Source organism: Pyrus communis, chromosome 8, assembly GCF_041283825.1.
Source record: "Pyrus communis isolate YQ-2024b chromosome 8, ASM4128382v1, whole genome shotgun sequence".
NCBI classification, from domain to species: Eukaryota; Viridiplantae; Streptophyta; class Magnoliopsida; order Rosales; family Rosaceae; genus Pyrus; species Pyrus communis.
In genome coordinates, this window is record NC_142572.1 from 5,665,211 (window position 1) to 5,685,631 (window position 20,421).

Here is a 20,421-nt window from a genome sequence, read left to right on the forward strand (position 1 = left end):
AACTCATCATCTAAACTATTCGAACTCAAGACCTTTCAATTATGAAAATGACTTACATAACACGAGTATATTGACACTGTGACGTCTTATGCCAATAATATATGTAAAAAAATTTGTATCACAATGATGCTAAACGCCGATATTTACTTCTCAAACACCTTTCAATTTTTGCCCGTCGAATCAAATAAATTGAAGGATATCGATAGACAAAAATTAACAAAAGTGTATGAAAGATTTTTTATTTTTTATTTTTTTTAAATGTGTGAATAGTACAATCCTTGTATTATGAGTACGACACATCACAGTAACAGTCTAATAGTACTTTCATTAACAGACCCCACCAAATTAACAAACCAAAAGAAACTAAAATTCAAGAAAATTAATGAAAAATTAGGAACAATCAGCTTTCCCTCCGCTAATTATTTACTTGTTTTCTACTGCAACTCCATTTTTCCACAGAGGAAAGATCAATTACGAAGCTCCATCTTCGAACGCGAGCACGAGAAGGAAAACGGAAACTGCAAATAGCAACGCAAGAAGAAGGAGCTCCAGAAAGCCGAAGATCTTGATCCTCTTATTCCTGAGTCGCTCTCTTGCAACCTCCACTTTCAGATCTCCAATCTCCTTCTTCATCTCCTTCTCCTGATCATCAAATTTCAAAATTCCGATCAAAATTGTGATTGCTAATACGAAATTAAGCAGTAACGAGTTAAAGATGACGCGAATACGTACAGCAATATCGTCATCGTCGTCGATTGCAGTGTCGCGGCGGCGAGTGGGCGATGATTTGAGCGAGGAGAGAAGAAGCGCGGCTTTTGCACAGCGAATTGCGACATCCGAACTCAGAGCTTCGCCGCCTCCGTTTTTCGTTATGTTCTCTCCTGCTGCTCCATCCATAGCTCTCTCTCGATCGATCGATCGATCGAATTCTGCTTCACTTTTTGTGTATGTGTTTTATGACTTGAAATTTTGAGTTTTTAAATATTTTGGAATCCCGCTCTCACAAGTGTCGTTGCCACGTCATCACGACGAATCAATTCAGGTCCCAATTGGGCCAATTCCGTATAAACTGGGTAGGTGGGCCACAATTATCTGTATAATCCAGTTTCCTAGGTAAATTAGGAACTGGGATCCAAAAGAATTGAACCTAATGATCAAATGATTCGGGTTATTGAAATTTAATCCAACGATTACAATTATTATAACTTTTAGATTGCCTCTTGTTGGTAGTCGTTGGATCAAATTTCAATGGTCCAGATCATTTGATAAGTGAGCTCAATTTCTTTGGATCCGGAAGGGATCCTATTACGATAAATTAAAGAAAATTGATGATTCATTTATTTAAAAAAGTCCCAAAAATTCAGTAGTACTCAAAAGACTTTTCCATGCAACATTTATAAACAAACTCATAATAAAATAAAAAAATCTTTCACCCAATACTAATACACTTCCTCACAACAAGGATTGCTCGAAATATAGAGATGATCAAAAGAATTGAACCTAAGATTGTAATACTAAGTGACAAATAGTGTTTATAACTTATAAAATTGTACCACATGGAGTGTCCATAGAGCAATTCAAAGAACCGAATAGATTTCCCTTAGTCTGGTACCAAAATATTGGTTATTCTTTGATGAAAACAACCAATTTGATAAATGTCAATGTCCTTATTCATTCTTGCATGTGGTCGAATATTCTAGTGGATAAGGTGTTGGGTTTCAACTTATGCGTTCCGGGTTCCAAACTCCTAATTTCAAAGCATGAAAAAAAAAAAAAAAAAACCATTTTGAGCCAGTCTCTTAAATCATAAAAGCTTGGTTAAGTTTAGACATTAAGAGTCAAGCTTTAGTACTTGAATTATAAAACCAAGAGATTAAACACTAATTAAGCCCTAATCCTTTAAATTGATCCAAACAATAAACAAACAACAATACAATAATTGGTGGCAGAATCTTAGTCATAGTTTGGTTTAAACTTACAAATGAGTTGAATTAGCTTTCAAGCTTAATAAACTTTATAGTAAACCCTAGATCACTATATCATAATTAGATTTCACGGTCTTATCGTATATGAAAAAGACTTGCAAAAATTTAATAAGTTGTCCTTAAAAATTGGATGTTATCTGATAATTACAACAAACAATATATATACACGAAATTATGTGTAAAATATTTTACATGGCACTCTAAAAATTTCATTATACACTCCTCATAAGTGTATTTTTATTTTTAAATAAAAAATTTGAAAATCAAAATAAGAATTTTGGAGTGTCAATATAAACTAACTAGCAATTGTACACATGCTATACATGTGCTTATTAAAATTTTGAAAATAAAATTTACAAAGTGAGAAAATATAAAAATGGTTGCTAGACAATCTTCAAATTGTTGTAGGCCTATTTGATTGAGCGCTCTAGAGTTTAGAGAAAGAGAGGGGTGCGGCAAGATTGAGGGAGAAGAGAGATTGATTTAATTGTGAGGTGTGTTTGATTCATCCCATTGTGCCTTTATTTATAGTAGTAGAAAGGGTAAAACCTTTCCCTTTAGGTTACAACATTTAATAGGTAATCTAATCTTATTATGAATATATAATACTATCCCAGATTCTTTAGGATTTACACAATCACATTCCTATTCTAAATATGACTGCAACACTCCCCTAAGTGTGTAAATACTCAACAAACCATCACATCAGACCTTCAGCATATAAGGTAGAATAGTTGATGAAGTCATCGGCACAACGAGTGATCGCGAGTCTCAAATTTACTTTGAAGTATGCATTTGTAAAAACTCACAAAAACCTTGCTATGGTAAAACCCAAGGAATAGGGAAAACCCATAGACTAAGGAGAAAAGTAAGAAAATATGCATAATGTCTAAAACACTTGTCAAACTGGACGAAGGTAGTGAACTCAACGGAGTATGATCATCTTGGGATGGGTGCCTCATTAAAACATAGTTAGGTAGCAAAAATCTAGTGGGAAAAATGTTCCTAATTGTAGGAAAAAGAGTACATTAAGATCATGTGAGTATGCTTCAAGATACTCCCCCTGAGTTAGACATAACTTCTAAAGAAGAGAACTACAAGCGATTCAACTAAGATAATTTACACATACCGATTCCTTGGATGAGCTTCTGAACTGTAAACTTGGGCAATGATGTGGTGAAGAGATCGGCTAGGTTGTCTTGGGAACAAATTTGCTTGACTTCAATGTTCTGATGCTGCTACTGCTGGTGTGAGTAAAAGAACTTCAGCGCCATGTGCTTGGTGTCATCTCCCTTGATGTATCTCTTCTTCAGCTGCTCGATGCATGCTGCATTGTCTTCAAAGATCGTTGCAGGAAGGTCAACGACTGATGTAAGAACACTAGTGCTTCGAATATGTCCTATAACTTCTCTCTGCCAAAAACACTCACGTGATGCTTCACACCGAATGAGATGTTGAGTATAATAAAGCCCCAATTGCACTTAGGTAAGAAACTTCGAGTTCCAAAATCTCTTCCTCATTCTCCTTTAGACTGAAATGATCTCGTTTATCATCTAGAGTTCAAACGACCATGGGTGTACTCAAAGGCTTCGCTTTATCCTTATTAAAACGACGCAACATCTTTTGGGTGCAGTTCGATTGATGTATTAGGATTCCATCCGAACAGTGCTCGATCTCTAGGCCGAGACAGTATAGAGTTTTCTCAAGATCTTTCATCTCAAATTCCGATTTCAAGTGTGCAGCAATTTCCTCAAGCTCTGCGGGAGTCCCAATGAGGTTCATGTCATCGACATAAATTGCAACAATTGCAAATCCGGAATATGACACGCATGGGCATAGTTCGTTGTTCACATAACCCTGACTTGTCAAATATTCACTTAGACAGTTATACCACATCCGCCCGGATTGTTTCAATCCGTAGAGTGACCTTCTCAACCTAATTGAGAGAGTGTTCCGTGGTCTAGAACTATTTGAACCAGTCAATGGAAGTCCTTCTGGAACTTCCATATAGTTTTTCGTATCTAGATCCCTATAGAGATATGCGGTTACCACGTTCATAAGCTGCATATTCAGTTTTTCGGAAACTACCAAACTGATTAGGTAGCGGAACGTTATAACGTCTATTACGGGGGAATACGTTTCCTCGTAATCAATCCCAGGGCACTGAGAGAAGCCTTGCGCTTCGAAGCGTGCTTTGTATCGCACTATTTCATTATTCTCATTACATTTCCTCACGAAAACTCATTTATAGCCAACAGGCTTTACACATGGTGGTGGAGGAACAATATGTCCAAACACTTTACGTTTCACGAACGAATCGAGTTCGACCTGGATTGCTTGTTTCCAGTTTGACTAATCGGTTCTAAGTCGACATTCATCGACAGAACGTGGTTCAATGTCATCGCTAAGTATGATGTCAGTAGCTATTGAGTACGCGAATGCATCGTCGACGATCATCTCATTCCTATTCCAAACCTCATCCAATACTGTGTAGTGGACCGAAATCTTGCGATTCTCGGGAAGCCGGCATGTTTCGTTTGAAGCATCACCGTAATCTAGAATAACTTCATGTGTTGGAATGGATAAGTGAGTGATGGTCGGATTCAAACTAGGGTCACTAGCTGGTTCCATTTTCCTCTTTCGGGGTTATGAATCCTTTGAAACCAAGAGGTCTGCCACGCTTCAGGGTCGGAGCAGATGATTGGCTAGCCGCCAATGTACCTTGTCGCGTGGAAGGTGTAGCCTCCCCACCTTCGGGGATGGTCCAACCTACCCAGGTGGATTGTTGATGTACACGAGGTACATCTATCCTTGCAGGTGTGTTTGCAGCGGGTAGATCATTAAAAGCATCCGGCATGCTTTGAGCAATGCTCTGAAGATCTATAATTCGTCGTATCTCAGTTTCAGACTAGGCAGTGCGGGGATCTAAATGAGACATAGTGGGAGCATACCACGACAATTCGCAGTGTTCTACGGGAACGTTAGCATGCTTATCTCCCCCTAACGACGGGAAGACTGTCTCATCAAAGTGACAATCCGTAAAACGTGCGGTAAAGAGATCTCTTATCAGGGGTTCTAAGTATCGAACATTTGATGGCGAATCATAACCAACATAGATTCCCATTTTTCTTTGAGGACCCATTTTGGTACGTAGTGGCGGTGTTATTGGCACATAAATGACGTACCCAAACACCCGTAAATACGAGATGTTAAGGTCGTATCCAATGACCAACTGTAACGGTGAATATGGTTGGGTAGCAGTGGGCCTCAGGTGGACCAACATAGCTGCGTGCAATATTGCATAGCCCTAGGCAGATACCGGCAATTTGGTTCTCATAACCGAAGTCTGAGCTATCAATTAAAGGCGCTTTATGAAAGCTTCTACCAGGCCGTTTTGGGTGTGAACATGGGGCACATGATGTTCCACATCAATCCCTACTGACATGCAATAATCATCAAAAGTCTGTGACGTAAACTCTCTAGCGTTATCCAGTCGAATCGACTTAATCGGATAATCAGGATGGTGAGGCCTTAGCTTAATGATTTGAGCTAGGAGTTTAGCAAATGCGACGTTACATGTGGACAACAAGCAAACATGTGACCATTTTGTCGATGTATCAACCAACACCATAAAATATTTAAATGGTCCGCATGTTAGTTGGATAAGTCCACAAATGTCCTCTTGAATCCTCTTAATAAAATTAGGGGGGGTCGTGAATAATCTTTGTAAGGGAGGGTTGAATATTCAACTTCCCTAAAGAACACGCTTTGCATGACGAAAATCCAACATAGGGATGTAACTTATGCCCGTCAGAAGATTTGAGGATACGGCGCATCATGTCACGTCCAGGATGTCCCAAATAATCATGCCAAAGCAACAAAGTGTCCTAAAACTCAAGCATAAGGCCGGCCACACTGTGGGCTTCTATGCCGTGAATGGTTGTGATGTACAACCCACTCAGCAGACGTTCCAACTTCTCATGAATATGCTTCTGGCCATATTCATATATAAAGTGATACAAAGAAATTTAGAACCATGATCTTCAATGGTTTCAAAATGATATTTATTATCTCGAATATCTCTAAAACTCAATAATGTTCTGCCATAACGTGGAAAATAGATTGCCTCCTTAATGGTCAAGATTGTACCATTAGACAACATGATACATGCCTTTCCGTATCTTTCAATCAGGTTGGATGGGCCTGAGAGAGTTGTCAAATGAGCTTTCTTGGGTATTAAGTTAGTAAAATAGTGTTGTTCACACAAGATGGTGCACGTGGTTGCACTATCTGCCAGACAACTAACTTCCCCACTAAACATACTTATAAATAAATTGATTGAATTGGTCACATGCAAAAATATAAATCCATTCATTCAATTAAGCAATTCGAGAGAATAATATCCATTCAAATAACAATCCATAATTCAAAACAAACCAAAACCAAACAAATTATTCCAAATACATAGAAAAGTTGTTCAAAATTAAACCATAAACCTAACAAAAGAGGGGGTAGGGCCGGCCACTCCTAGTGGGTTCGGCCACTAGGGGCAAAACACCCTAAAAACATGTCTAATTTATTCATCCATAGGCGTTGACGCCTCTTGAAAATCCGACATCTCCATTGATGTAGTTACATCTTTCGGATGATCCACATGTGCAAAGTTAGACTGACGACGGGAATAATACTTGGCAATGGCCTCAGGGGAAGCTCGGCATACGCGTGGCCAATGATCCTTGGATCCACAATGATAGCACATGTCCAGTTCAGTGGAAGCAGCCTGAATGAGAGTTTTGCACTTGTTCTTGAAGTTTGGGGGCCTTATGGGCAAGTGGTGGACGCTGCTGGGTCACATTTCTTCCCTTAGGTGCGGCACTCTGTTAACCTTGGGCCCGTGGTTGAGCTTGCCGCCCATTGCCATAGCCATGATGGTTCTTTCGTCGTCTATGGCTGCTATAATTGGTCACATGCGCTTCAGGCGCGACATTCGAGCTAATGGGTCGAGCTTGATAATTCTTCATCAAAAACTGGTTTTGCTTTTCAGCGAGAAGTAAAACAGAGATCAAATCTAAGAAGAATTTATGTGCCCGATATTGTTGCTACAGGATAATATTGGTGGCATGAAAGGTCGAATAGGTTTTCTCCAGGAGATCTGATTCGGTTAGTTCCATTTTGCAGAATTTCAACAAATAACGGATTCTACAAACTTTAGAGTTGTATTCATTCACGGACTTAAAGTCTTGGAAGCGAAGATGCTGCCAGTCGTGTCTTACTTCAGGCAAGTATATGTCTTTTTGGTGATCGAAACGATCGGCCAGAGCAAGCCAGAGGGTGCGTGGGTCCTTCTCAGCGAGATACTCAGTCTGCAATGCATCATGGATGTGTCTTCAAATGAAGATCATTGCAGTAGCCTTCTGAGCTTCATCAAGCGACAGGTGCCTCGATGATGGCTCTAATGCCTTTTGCAGTGAGATAGAGCTTCGCGTCTTGAACCCACTTCAGATAGTTTCTTCTAGAGATTTCTAGAGCGGAGAAATCAAGCTTGTTCAAGTTCGACATATCCCTAAAACAGAGGGGAAAACGTGAGTAGTCATATGGTGAGCCATAGACATATATCGTAGAACATACAAGTTCTATATACATGTATTGGTTAATTTATGCATGAAAACTACGAGTTTCATGTGGTATGTTTTGAATGAAAACTTCGGGTTTCAAAGGCACTAAATTTGAAACTAGAGGTTCAATTTAGTTTTATGAACAATTAGTTCATAATGAGAGGTTCCTGCAAGAAACATAGAATGCAATATACTAACTTAGTGTAGTGAATTTTGAGTTTCTTCGGGAACTCAAGTGTGAGAGCTTCATTACTACGAAAGTATGTGACGGTTCAAAGTATAAAAATAAATTATTGAATCATTAATGTCCAAAAATGATCTTCAGGTCAATAATTTTGGATATCATAATCAGATTAATGGACTACAGGTCACTTTTAATTAATTCAATAAATTGGGCCATACCGGGTCGATTTTAGAAGCAAAATAATATTATTGGATCGAAAATATAGCCCCAAAATAATATTGGGCTTGGTGTCGTGGGTTAAGTGGCACGGGTTTGGGTGCCTTAAGTATAAGGCAAGGCCCAAAAGACCTCGGGGGTGGGCTACAAGCCACATAGATGAGGGAGAAGCCCCAGCTGCAACTGGGTTTCAGTTTGGGCTGAAGGGGGTGCACAGAACAAGGCCTAGTAGGTGCTATGGGTGATGCACGGGGGAACAAAACCCAGCCCCATGGGCTAGCGAATGGGTTCGAATGGGAGCCCAGCCACATAGGCTGGCTTCCTGTGCTGCGAACCGCAAGGAAACAAGGCCCAATCGAGTGGGCTGGCACCAAAAAGAGTAGGTTTGCGGGCCTGGATGCGTAAGGAATAAGGACCCAGCAAGCAAGGCTTGTCGTGGGTTTGGTCTGGATCCATGAAGGCTGCGGGCCTCCTCAGTGATAGAACTAGGGCTGCAGGCCTATTCTAATCAATCAGGTCGAAGGCCTGGGGGTCCAACTAGGTGCAACAAAGCCCAAAAGGCTGCTACCGATGTTGTGTCGTAGGGGTGATGCCATCCAATGTCCAATTTCCCTTCTTTTTTTTCAAAAAAAAACCCTTAGGGTTTAGGAAACCCTAAAGATGCTTTTAATTTATTTTATATAATTTGACTCACAAATTTCACATAACAATTTAATTGTGCGATGCATGAAACAAATATATATATATATATATATATATTGAAAAATATATGAACATATACAATATATATATATCGGAAGGAAAATGTAAACATAGGGGGGTTCATGCATCATGGGGAATGTTTTCATGCTTCGTGGACGTTTCAAATATCTTCCTTTATTTTAAGCGTACCTGATTAGCAGAAAATGAATAAGCCTTTGAATGTGGTGGATGATAGCCTCCTTCTACGATGCGTCAATTTCTCAGCTTCTGGCAAGAGCATGCTGATAACGTGTTGTAGGCCTATTTGATTGAGCGCTATAGGGTTTAGAGAGAGAGGGGTGCAACAAGATTAAGAGAGAAGAGAGATTGATTTAATTGTGAGGTGTGTTTGATTCATCCCATTGTGCCTTTATTTATAGTAGTAGAAAGGGTAAAACCTTTCCCTTTAGGATTACAACATTTAATAGGTAATCTAATCCTAGGAATATATAATACTTTCCCAGATTCCCTAAGATTTACACAATCACATTCCTATTCTAAATATGACTGCAACACAAATGATTTTTTGTCATTGAAGAAACTGTTCATATATTTAGCAATTGTTTCTGAATAACTATTTCGCCACTAAAATTTTATTTTATTTAGGAGAAAATCATGGAAAAGAAAATGAGGGCAACTGATATGGTAACATGACTACGAGGCTTAAAATAAACAGTAAAATTATTTTATGATTAGTTTACTATATTCCCATAACTTTTATTTTTGGTTATTTTTCTTTAGTTTTGTTGAAAAGGTTAATTTAATATTTTCACCCTTTTTTGGTTTACAAAGACAATTTTGTTAATAGGCCGTTTAGATAAGTTCGACGAAGTGGGTAACTACAATGAAGAATACATACAACTATACCACTGTAACATTTTTTGTATTGCCCAAAAATTCATCAGAGGTTACAAAACCTAACAGAACATAATTCATTAGGCAAACTACTATGAATACACGAAACTTTTTTTCTTAGTATACATTACCATGATTCATTTAATTGTTGTCGCAAAACCTAAGAAATCATGGTTTGAAAATTCCTTTTAAGTATTGTTTGGGCCCAAAATAATATTATTGGGCCGAGTGTAGGTTTATGTTCAGTCCAAAGCTGTTTCAAATATACTATGGGCTACATGGTGATCCCGGGCCATTCAGCAAGGATGGTCGAGTCCTATCGCAAGAAGAAGTGGTTTAGACGAGCAAAGGGGTCGAAGAAGTCCTAGTGCAATTTGGATTCTCGACCAACAATGAATATGGCCTCAAAAGGGGGTGAGTTCAAAGTCCTAATAGAAGTGGGATTGGCCGAGATAAGATGGATTGGGGTAAGGTGTCCTAGTTCGAGTATGGTTAGGATTGGGTTTGCTGCTATAAATAGAGAAATGATGGTGCAATTCAGGGACCTCCAATTCAACACATAACTGCCCAGTGCAAAACCTCTCAAACATCTTGAGATTTTTTATTTTCTTTTTCCTGTTGACACATCTTCAGTTTGGATAAATAGCACTGTGAAGGCAACCAACGAACACCTTCAGTTTGGATAAACGGCACTGTTACAGTAGAATCAACCGACTGAGGAGCACCTTTAGTTTGGATAAACAACACTGCATTGAGGCCGACTGGTTACCTATCCAAGTCTCGGTCGAGAAAGGTTTCCGAAATCCTTATTGGTAAAGGTCATTTTATTAGCTTTCTTGGTGAAGTAAGGTGTTACGAGTTATGACATTTGGCGCATTGAACGCCGAGTGATTTTATGATTGGATATTCACAAGTGAGTTTCAGAGTTCGGCATTCTGACGGCCGAACCACATTCACCATCAAGACATACATCACCTTTGAATACTTGTGTCCATACAGTCTGGTGTTGATTAGACGTGCTTATACTCTCACGAATATAATCACTGTGACCGAATCAGGCGCCGACGATTTGTGAACTTCGCAAAACTAGCAGCCTTGTCTTCAGGCTCGAGAATCCAAAGGCCAAGATTTGTTCCTTCCTCAGCCACAGTCGCAAGATAAAGAAGTCAGCAACGCGCTCAACGCAACATCAACAAATTTTACTCCTCGGCCGACGAGTTGGCACGCCCCGCATTCAACCAAATGACGTAGTTAGCTTATTAGTTACTAGGTCTGCGCGCCACGTAAGCTTTGTAATTTTTAGGATCAACAAGTACATACAACGCTAGATTATTTGTGTGAAAAACACCAATAAATCAAATTTGACTTAAGAAGTAACAACAACGAAGAACACACAAGATTATTTGTATAGGGAAAAAAATAATAAATCGGATTTGACTTCAGAAGTAACTATACAAGTACAAGTAAGAAAATTTTGGCTAATGAAACTACAAAATTACCATTCCAATTTTATTTTTTTCATTTCGCAGTTCAACTAATTTCTTTACGACACAAAAGAAAATTTATTTCTTAATTTTACTAAAATAAAAATAAAATCATTTTTTCCTTTCCTATCAATTTTCATTCATAATTTGTTGCAGATTAAAAATAGCGGTAAGACACAAAAAACAAACACTCCCTCTCACTCACTGTTTACATATAAATATTCGTTCAAAAAAAAAAAAAAAAAAAAAAACCATATAATTAGAGCAGAGGGAGAGGCCTCTCCATCTTCCTCCACGTAAAACCTCTGATAAAACCCCCCAAACCCCATTAATTTTTCTCTCACAAAGCTTCAATCTTTTGCTTCAAAGAGATCAAAAATCCCATTTTTCCGCAAAACCCACCTCCCATTCTGCGCCAAAATCCCATTTTTTCTGGTAATGCCACTTGGGTTTCAATGGCTCAAGAATCTGGGTCGTCTGAGTCCCGCAATTGGAGACTCAATCTGCAATTTCCTTCAAGTGCTCCTGTGTTCGGCTGCAGATTCCAGCCCTACATTCATGTGGCCAAACCCAAAGGCTCTTTTCAATTCCCGCCTCACGAGAATTCTTTCACCTGGTTAGCCTCTCTCTCTCTCTCTTAATCTTTCTGGGTTTTAATTTCTTGATGAATGTATGAATATATTCTTGTTTCTTCATGTGGGTTTTAATCACAATGCATGACTTGTAAGTGGGGTTTTTATTAAACTTTTGGTTGCTAAAGAAACAGAGGAAAAGATTACTCTTTTTTGTTTAGTGAATATTTGGTGAAATTTAGTCCCAATAAGGACAAGTAGGATTTTTGGTCCTAATTTGGAGAGTTGGGTTTTGGTTTCTTGAACCAAAATCAAGTTTTACATTCTTCTTTTTGCTCAAAGCAATCAAAATTACTTCCTGTAATAAAATTTCTTTTTTATTTCTTATGAAATGGGTAATTCTAGTCAATATTATTGCTCTGTTTTTTTGCTGAGAAAAATGGCTTCATTTGTCCAAGTCAATTTCTAAATCTTTAAGAAATAAATAAATAAATGAAAAGTTGATGCTTTTTATGTTTATTTATTTTTATTTTGCTTCCTTAAAGGTAGGCACTTGTAAGAGGCTTCATGAAATTTTGTTTCCCTAAAATAATTATATATAATTATAATTAAAGAGATGATTTAGTTTTTCCTTATTTATTCAAATTTCAGACACTTAGGCATGCCAATGAATAATTATAACAGTAATTATGATCAACATAAATAAAAGTTACAGCAATAATAAAAATATTAAAAATATAGTGAGAACAAAATAACAATACAGAACAAGAAAGGATAATAACTATATGAAGTAAAAGATGGTCCATCAGGAAGGATAATAACAATAATTTTGTTGTAGCCAAAATACGTTCATATGCAAATAAAGTAGAAGACGGTATATTATATAGAAAAAAAAAATGGAATTTTTCGTGCATCCAAAGTGTTGAAATTGTTGTACTAAAGAAACGTATTGTTGAATCGCAGAACCTGCTATGGCGGGTTCCTGTTCAGTACTCGTTCCAATATACGGTAGCACTGCTGTTAATCTCTCATTATTATTATATATTGTAGGTACCGAGAGCATGTTTGCTCGTCTTCCAATCAAGAGAAGGTTCGCTGTTTTGTCCACCATGACAAGCTGTCCACAATTCAGTGTATAGTTTGTGTAGGTCAAAATCGACATACCAAGATGAGTTACTATTGCTCTGACACTTGTTTTATGGCTGCCTGGAACAAGCACAAGGTGCACCATCATTTTGCAGATCCTGATCCACAAGCAGTGAAAATTATCAAGAGTTTAGGGCCTTATGGCTCCTATCCTGATTCACCTGGCTATCAGGATGACGATTCACAACCTGATGAGGTGGTGGAACAAGATGGGAAAACATGGATTGAAATCGGATCTTGGGAATATTATGTACCCACGGAGCATGATATTGGATTTTGTCTGAGGCTAAAATTTGAAGTTGTTGATTCTTCAACGCGTACACAATTGTGCCCAGCAAGAATCGAAGTGACAGATCCTGTGATTTATCCTCCTCCTCATCCACCGCGTTGTACAATGTGGAACTCTTGCATCGCTGACCTCAAAGAACACTCTTCTAACGATGTAACATTTAGGGTGCTGTCCTATAATATTCTCGCTGATTATCTTGCTACTAGTGGTAGTAACCGGCACAATTACTGCCCAGATTGGGCTCTTTCATGGTCATATCGTCAGCACAATTTACTTTATGAGATCATTGACTATGACGCAGATATCTTATGTCTCCAAGAGGTAACTACTCTGTTCTTAAACGCATATGTTTTTACGAGATCATTGCCCAAGACTTTTATTTTTTATATTTTTCCTCATCTACGGGCAGGTACAGAAAGATCATTTTGAGAATTTCCTCAAACCTGAGTTGGCAAAATATGGATACTTGGTTGTATACAAGAAGAAAAAGACCGAGGTAAGGTGATATGGCCTGTTTAATAGAAATACATGCACTTCCAGGATTTACTGCTTAGAATAGTATCCCTTGCCTAACGTATGCACCCTTGTAGCCACGGTTAGAATTGGTTAACATGGTCCTCTGGTATGTAGCTTAGCTTGTTTTTTCTGAGTTTTTACTTTATTGTCCTTGTAGTATACATTGTTGGCCCACCCCTTAAAAACTTAGCCACTTGGAGTTCAATGCTTGTCTAACACGGTATGAGCCTGTGGTTTGAAAGCTCCAATTCCTACTTTTTAGAGGAATTGGAACTTTGTATTAGTAGGTTGAAAGTCAAAATTACAGGGCAACTGTGATAAAATTTGAGCCTGACTTATTTTGTTTATAGATAGAGTTGGTCTTGATTTTTTGTTCCCCAGCATTAACCTGACTTGTAATAAAGCATTACTATACAGTATGAACTGCTTATCTGGAGTAATTAATGTTTAAAAAGTAAATGAATTGTTAGATAAATTTGGTAAGTAGGTTGAGTTTCATACAGAATCCTGTATAAACAATGTCCTGCTACAAGACGGGACTGGTAAAAAGTCTGGTAAAAGGCCCTGTAGTCCTCTCATTGTCCTGTGGCCTTTTCGTCAAAGACTTGGACAAAGCATCCTTGAGATTGTTCAATATAAGTTTTTAGGTAACAGGATGTCAGTTCTATGTAACTTGCTGATACTCAAAAATCTAAATACAATTTTTAAGACATCCAATTCATTAGCCCAGGTAATATTGATTTTTGCATTGCTTTCCGTTACAAATAATGAAAATAATATTTTTAAAAATATAAGTTTTGTGCATTTAAATTCTTAATCATATTAATTACCTCCCTACCCAAATGTTCTGTGCAATGTGCATTCTGATTTCTGCACCAATTTGTTTTCAACAGAATATGATATATAAATTCTTCTAGAAAAGTGGGAGCATATGTTTTGCTTTATGTGGTCTAACGGCAATCACTTAACAGAAAATGCTTGATGGCATTATATCATGGTAATATGAGTTTAATGGATGTCTTTCAGATATTTACGTTTAAGTCCCAGCTTACAGTTGATGGATGTGCTACATTTTACCGTGGTCAACGCTTCAAAGAAATTGCAACATATGAGGTGAGGAAGTTCTCGCTTGTACTTACCACGAAAATGGAGAAAAAGCGAGGAAATCTATCTATGTGAATATATGCATGCTGGAGGTATTTAATGGTTCTGGTTTTCTTTGCAGCTTGAGTTTAATAATTCAGCAAAGCCCTTTGTAGATTCATTGGATGGTGAACAGAAAAATGAAGCTCTCCGTCTGTTGAAGGTTTACATCTCTAGACTCTCGTATAGTTTTTACTCTTCACTATGTTCTAGTGGCTTTTGTTTCTGCTTCACTTCTGTTTGTTATATCAGCTTCTTGTACGCGATTTTGTAGGACAATGTTGCACTTGTTGTTATATTAGAAATGGTGGGAAATGAGGGCTCTTCTGATGGCAATCGACCTAGAATTTGTGTGGTAGTATGTCTATTTCAAATTCTACAGCCTTATATCATAAATCCTCGAGTGCTGACTGCTGACACAGTTGTCCCTTTTGACCATAGGCAAATACCCATATACATGCAAATGTACAAAATCCAGACATAAAATTGTTGCAGGTGCAGTGTGTAAAATGAAACTCTTCCTTCTATTAGTTTTGAGTTTAAAAAGCAGAATTGACTATCTTCTTTTCTGGTACAAGGTTGTAACCCTCATCCATGCACTTGAGAAAATTGCCGAGTTGAAGATTCCCCTGCTGATTTGTGCAGATTTGAACTCTCTGCCTCAGAGGTTAGCCTTCGGCTACTACTAATTGGCTTCTGAGACTATGATGGAAGAATTGATATAGTCCCTGATTTTCCATTTACGATTTTTTGTACTCATTGATTGATTCCATGTTTCTCTTGAACTAATATATCCAATTGGATATATTAATTATTATTCCTAACAAACCAAACGTCCTCTTTCCATATATTTCTCTTCTTAACTTTGGCGACTATTTATTTCTAATTTTCTACTTGGGATGAGAAATGAAGGTTAGACTGATATTCACACTCAACATTGCAGTGATCCTTATACATTCATAAGCAAGGCCAGAGTTGAGATTCTTCCCATCAAGGAAACTGATAAATCGGGCATATTGCAAACACTCAAGCTTTCTCATCCATTGAATCTGGTAAGGCCAATGTATCCCTTAATTCCCTACTGACCAATTCTCTGCTCCTTTTTTAATCTCAGCTCCTACTGAACAATGTATCCCAACCCGCACCTCTAAACCTGGTTGAGGTTCTGAACATGTTGCAAGAATTTGAATTCTGCAGAGCTTATTGTTTTTGTGATCATTTTAAAGCGCTGAAAAGTTCTTTTCTTTTCCAGGTAAGTGCATATGCAACTTTTTTTCAGTCTGATGGGGTCGAGGATCACCAACGTGAGAAGATGGATCCTGAAACCAAGGAACCTTTGTTTACCAGCCGCACACCATCCTTCTTTGGAACTTTAGATTATATATTCTACACAGGTACCATTTGAGTTTTATAATGTATCTGATTTTTCTCTGCTAAAGTTCAGCCTAACGTATGTTTTCTTTGAACAAAACGTGTATTTATGAGTCATTGAAAGTTCAATATGAATCTGTATTAACAAATTATACTTTTGAAAGACCACATAGGTTTCTGTGCTCTACTTATATGTCTGTCACTTGAGAGTCGAGAGCTAGGTGCTTTCGCTTTCTTTTTCTTTTCTTTTTTCTAAGAGAGATCCAGGTGTCTTAAGGAGGCTTAAATTATCTTCCAAAAGTGTCCTTTGATGTATGTATTGATTAAGTTCTACCAAAATACTGGGCTGATAGTCAGACAACTGTATCAGGAAAGTGGCATTACATATAATAATGTGAGGATTGAGCCTTGATGTATTTAATAGCCATGGACATTTGAGAGAAAAAAGGATAGCTTTACTTGCTGACAAATTCTTCTCTTGCAATGTAAAATCTAAGTAGGCTTCGGTTCTCCCCTAAAATTCTTGTTCGACCCATATATTGTCTTTTTTTTTTTTTTCTTTCTAAATTCATTCACGAAACTTATAGGGTAAACTTTAGAAAAAGAATATTTTGACCTCCCAAGGTTACTTATGTAGAACAATTCAGAAAGACGTTTCTAGCAATGACTATATCTAATTGGATGTATTTAAAATCTTGTGAAAGTTTCTTATCGGTTCATTCTATAACACCGTATATTTCTTCCTTATTGGCTTCCAAGGCATTGCAAATTTAACATTTTGGTTATAGTACATCGTGGAATACATTGCGAGAGTAATCGCATTTTCATAATGTATAAGCATACGGCATTGCTATTTAGGTTTTCTGATGAATATAATTAACACCTTGTTCAAATTCTGAATTTTGTTTTATTCATCGTTTTCGTTGACTGTATGTATAATGCTTTCCTGCAGCTGCTAGCTTGAGGCTTGACAGCGTATTGGAGCTTCTTGACAAAGATCTTGACAAAGAAGGTTACCTTCCATCTGCTAAATGGTCATCAGACCATATTGCCCTCATGGCAAGTTTTTCCCTTGAGACAAGCGCTTACAATCTGAGCTCAGAACCTCTTCCAGAGAGCCTAGGGCAGCACCCAACATTTTTGCACAACAGTAAAGTTTTACAGGAAAGCTGAAGATGATTGAGAGATTATGCAGTCCGATAATTAGTACGGAATGAATTCAAATTCTATACAAAACCAGCAGCTGGCAAAGTTGGTACTTACATAGGATACATGAAAATACACAGAAGATTAAAGATGAGCATTGATCTCTACAGTTTCGTCGATTTAGGTCAAGATGTAGATACACAGAAGAAGATTAGACACAGAAGGGAAGATTAGCATTCAAATTTTCTTCCTTATACACAGTGACAATTCATCGTTATTTTCTTTTCTAACATGGTAACTTTTCAGGGACCTCATCTTTCTGTAAGATTGATTTGAATGCTGCTCTATAGTTGAAAATTTTCCATATCTGTTAATTTTTACGATTCGCTATTCAGAGCAGGCTATATTACATGATGAGAAGTATGGTATCGTGTTTAGAATGTTCTTTCTCCTAATGGATATTAATGTTTTGACAGTGAATGATTAACCACTCCTGTGTTGATTTCATCTGATCAGCGGTTTTAATTTACATTTTTATGGTCCTTACCATGAAAAATTTTATTTTCTAGTGTCAGCTGGCTGCATGAGCAGCATTTGCTCTTGGTATTTTCCTTTTCCCGGAAGTTCATCAGTTTTGTGGTTGGCTATTTTTACTTTGATCTCACTGTAAACCTCAAGTACCTAAAAACATTTGGGCAAATCTTTTAGTTTTACTCCTCCCAAAAGTAAAAGGTCGCCCTTGTTAACAGTCGGGGAAACATGTGCAGTGAGATTTCATCAGAAATAAAAAGGCAGAAAGAATAAGAGATGCGTGTACTTATATGCTGACACCAGTTTCTTCCTAACCATAATAATAATAAATAAATGACAACTATTATTATCACGCTGGAAATTTAATTTTCCCTCATAAAAATGTTTTTTTTTTCAAAATATAAAAAATTCAGAATGCAGAATTAGAATTTCAGAGTGTTACCAATAATTCTGTAAAAAAAACTTATAATTCTATAAAATAATAATGAATGCTAAGATGATACCTACGCCAGTAAAGTGTAGACCTCCACTATAAATCCTCTTTAGTTTGCAACGGTTGAGGGTTCGATCTCATCCAATATACTTATAAAGCAAAGAAATAAAATCCTTGAGACAGATTAAGAAAAGTAGAGCATTTATATATAATCAGTAGCAGACCATGATTACCGACACCCATGGTTTAAACAACTTTAGTAGTAGGATAATAAGCGTAATTTAAATTTACATTAGGTAGAGAGCTCTCTCTCTCTCTCTCTCTCTCTCTCTCTCTCTATATATATATATATATATATATTAGCACTCTTACCAGTCATTTTTCTAATAAAGGAGGAAGATGAAGCTATAACTTGACAGAAATTTAGACCCTCCAGGAAGAGTATAACACAGAATATATAATTAACTGTTACATACCATGGCATGCCTTGTCTTAGTCTTAATTAGCAGAAGCTTAATTACTGGCTAATTAATTAACACATGAAGCTACTAGTAAACCTTGGCTTGAAATTGAATAGTGTTGGGGGGCTCTGATCAGGTTGGTGCATGTGCTTGCAGTTAGGGCATGCAGGAGAAGACCTGCACAGCATCACCAGCATGTGGCACTTGATGCACACAGTGGCCACCATCTCCTGCTGCTGCTGATGGTGATGATCAACATGAAACCCTAAATTAATAGGGTTACTTTTTGTTGGTCTGTGGGGTTCCATGAACAAATCACTGAAGCTGTGTGTTGATGAAATGTCTGAATTAGCGCTGGATTGATCACACGATCTTAGGTTGAGCTCCAGGTCGAGGCTCATGGGACGACGACGACGACGATGATGATCAGCAGCTGGACTAGTTGGTGGCTCAGAGCTCCTCCTTGGGTCCCTTGAAGTCTTCATCTGAGTCCTTGTGTTGTAAAAATGTATCTGCCCCGACTGCATGTACACAATCGATAAAAAAAATTGTTTCTATTTAGAAGTAAAATACTAAAAACTGAAATGGTTATCTAACGGTATGCTATGTTTGTTACTTATGTTTATATAATTGAAATATACACAACACACACATATATAAAATATACCTGAATATCAAGGCATCTTTGCCACTCCAAAGGCAATGGAGTCTCAAGGTGAAGCTCGATATCAAACAAGGATTTCGGTGTGCTTTGTGGTACTTTCGCACGTTTTTCGAAAAGTTGCTCCATATGATCGTATGGATCGTCGTCCCATTTTCTTTTCTTGGGTGAATTCTCAAAGTCTGCGATTGCCTTCTTTTGGATTGGAGAAAGAGGATGAGCTTGAAAAGAAACCATAGCTCTAGCTGATTCAATCACTCAAAGATAAGTAGTTGTACTCTCTCTCTCTCTCTCTCTCTCTCTCTCTCTCTCTCTCTCTCTCTCTTACCAAAGCACACACACAGAGCTGAGAGCTGGGGAGAGTTGAGAGGTTGAGAGAGTTGGATTGGATTATATGTCAAATGGTTGGGAAATTGTTTTGGTAGTTATATAGGCTGGTGGAGGTTTTTTTTTTCATTTTTTATTTTGGTAAACTAGGCTGGTGGAGTTTGGCCACAACTGCAAGGGAGGATCTAAGGGGCAAAATTTGAAGGTACAACTAAAAGAAACCTGGCCTACGCATGCATGACGTGCATTCCAAGTTGGTTGTATTAACTCTGATTATTATAGCAGAAATAAAGCTCCAAGCCAGCTCTCTATTAAAGCCTAAGATGTGAAATTCTAACCAACTCAACTCCTTGGTCTAATACCCCCAACCCCCCTGATCCTGATGCCACCGTAACACACCCAACTATATAAATCTTAGCAATGCATTTGGTCTCCATGGACTGTATACTGTACAACAAAAATAAATATAACTTCTGCCATATGGCAATACTATGCAACGCAATGATTCAGTTAAAACATAATATGTGTTCAAATTTGATTACTAATTTTTAAGTTTTTTTAAAAACATTTTAAAAGTCCTAACTAGACTATATATTGTGAAACTCGGTGGAGCTATCTAGCAAGAACAACTTCACATAAGTTTTTTACGTCTCGAATTTAGTGAAGTATGTTATCCAAGCCATGCATAAGCCACAATTAAAAGCTAAATGTACACCAAAGCCAAATTTTAGCAAGACTATTGCAC

General features: G+C 37.6%; 3 protein-coding genes and 1 pseudogene across 5 annotated transcripts; 1 reads left to right on the plus strand and 3 right to left on the minus strand.

Annotated features, from left to right (window-relative positions):
* Positions 1–471: 471 nt before the first annotated feature.
* On the minus strand, positions 472–897 carry LOC148694650 (uncharacterized). Of its 2 annotated transcripts, none has more exons than XM_088698405.1 (2): positions 736–897; positions 472–642 (listed from the first exon to the last, which is right to left on the minus strand). In XM_088698405.1, exons 1-2 carry the CDS (start codon positions 895–897, stop codon positions 472–474), a joined length of 333 nt encoding a protein of 110 aa, XP_088554531.1. The 2 variants fall into 2 exon arrangements, with proteins under 2 accessions (XP_088554531.1, XP_088554530.1); XM_088698404.1 differs by having other exon boundaries at positions 472–639; positions 721–897.
* A 5,968-nt stretch (positions 898–6,865) lies between these two features.
* LOC148694651 (uncharacterized) lies at positions 6,866–7,544 on the minus strand (annotated as a pseudogene).
* Positions 7,545–11,331: 3,787 nt separating this feature from the next.
* LOC137716858 (carbon catabolite repressor protein 4 homolog 1-like) lies at positions 11,332–17,743 on the plus strand. 2 transcript variants are annotated; one of them, XM_088698110.1, is made up of 11 exons: positions 11,332–11,696; positions 12,703–13,408; positions 13,497–13,583; positions 14,630–14,716; positions 14,829–14,909; positions 15,021–15,104; positions 15,188–15,241; positions 15,325–15,413; positions 15,690–15,798; positions 15,999–16,140; positions 17,070–17,743. In XM_088698110.1, exons 1-11 carry the CDS (start codon positions 11,536–11,538, stop codon positions 17,288–17,290), a joined length of 1,821 nt encoding a protein of 606 aa, XP_088554236.1. In that variant the 5' UTR covers positions 11,332–11,535; the 3' UTR covers positions 17,291–17,743. The 2 variants fall into 2 exon arrangements, with proteins under 2 accessions (XP_088554236.1, XP_068312321.2); XM_068456220.2 differs by having other exon boundaries at positions 11,365–11,696; positions 15,021–15,101.
* Positions 17,744–18,666: 923 nt separating this feature from the next.
* LOC148694652 (uncharacterized) lies at positions 18,667–19,732 on the minus strand. Its single transcript, XM_088698111.1, has 2 exons — positions 19,356–19,732; positions 18,667–19,209 (listed from the first exon to the last, which is right to left on the minus strand). Exons 1-2 carry the CDS (start codon positions 19,584–19,586, stop codon positions 18,760–18,762), a joined length of 681 nt encoding a protein of 226 aa, XP_088554237.1. The 5' UTR covers positions 19,587–19,732; the 3' UTR covers positions 18,667–18,759.
* Positions 19,733–20,421: the final 689 nt, after the last annotated feature.

Coding starts and splice junctions, on each gene's coding strand:
- LOC137716858 (XM_088698110.1), top strand. CDS start 11,536: ATGGCTCAAGAATCTGGGTCGTCTGAGTCCCGCAATTGGAGACTCAAT. Junction 14,717..14,828: donor AAGAAATTGCAACATATGAG/GTGAGGAAGTTC, acceptor TTTTCTTTGCAG/CTTGAGTTTAATAATTCAGC. Junction 15,799..15,998: donor TTTCTCATCCATTGAATCTG/GTAAGGCCAATG, acceptor TTTCTTTTCCAG/GTAAGTGCATATGCAACTTT.
- LOC148694650 (XM_088698404.1), bottom strand. CDS start 897: ATGGATGGAGCAGCAGGAGAGAACATAACGAAAAACGGAGGCGGCGAA. Junction 640..720: donor ATATTGCTGTACGTATTCGC/GTCATCTTTAAC, acceptor GATGATCAGGAG/AAGGAGATGAAGAAGGAGAT.
- LOC148694652 (XM_088698111.1), bottom strand. CDS start 19,586: ATGGTTTCTTTTCAAGCTCATCCTCTTTCTCCAATCCAAAAGAAGGCA. Junction 19,210..19,355: donor AAAGATGCCTTGATATTCAG/GTATATTTTATA, acceptor GTGTACATGCAG/TCGGGGCAGATACATTTTTA.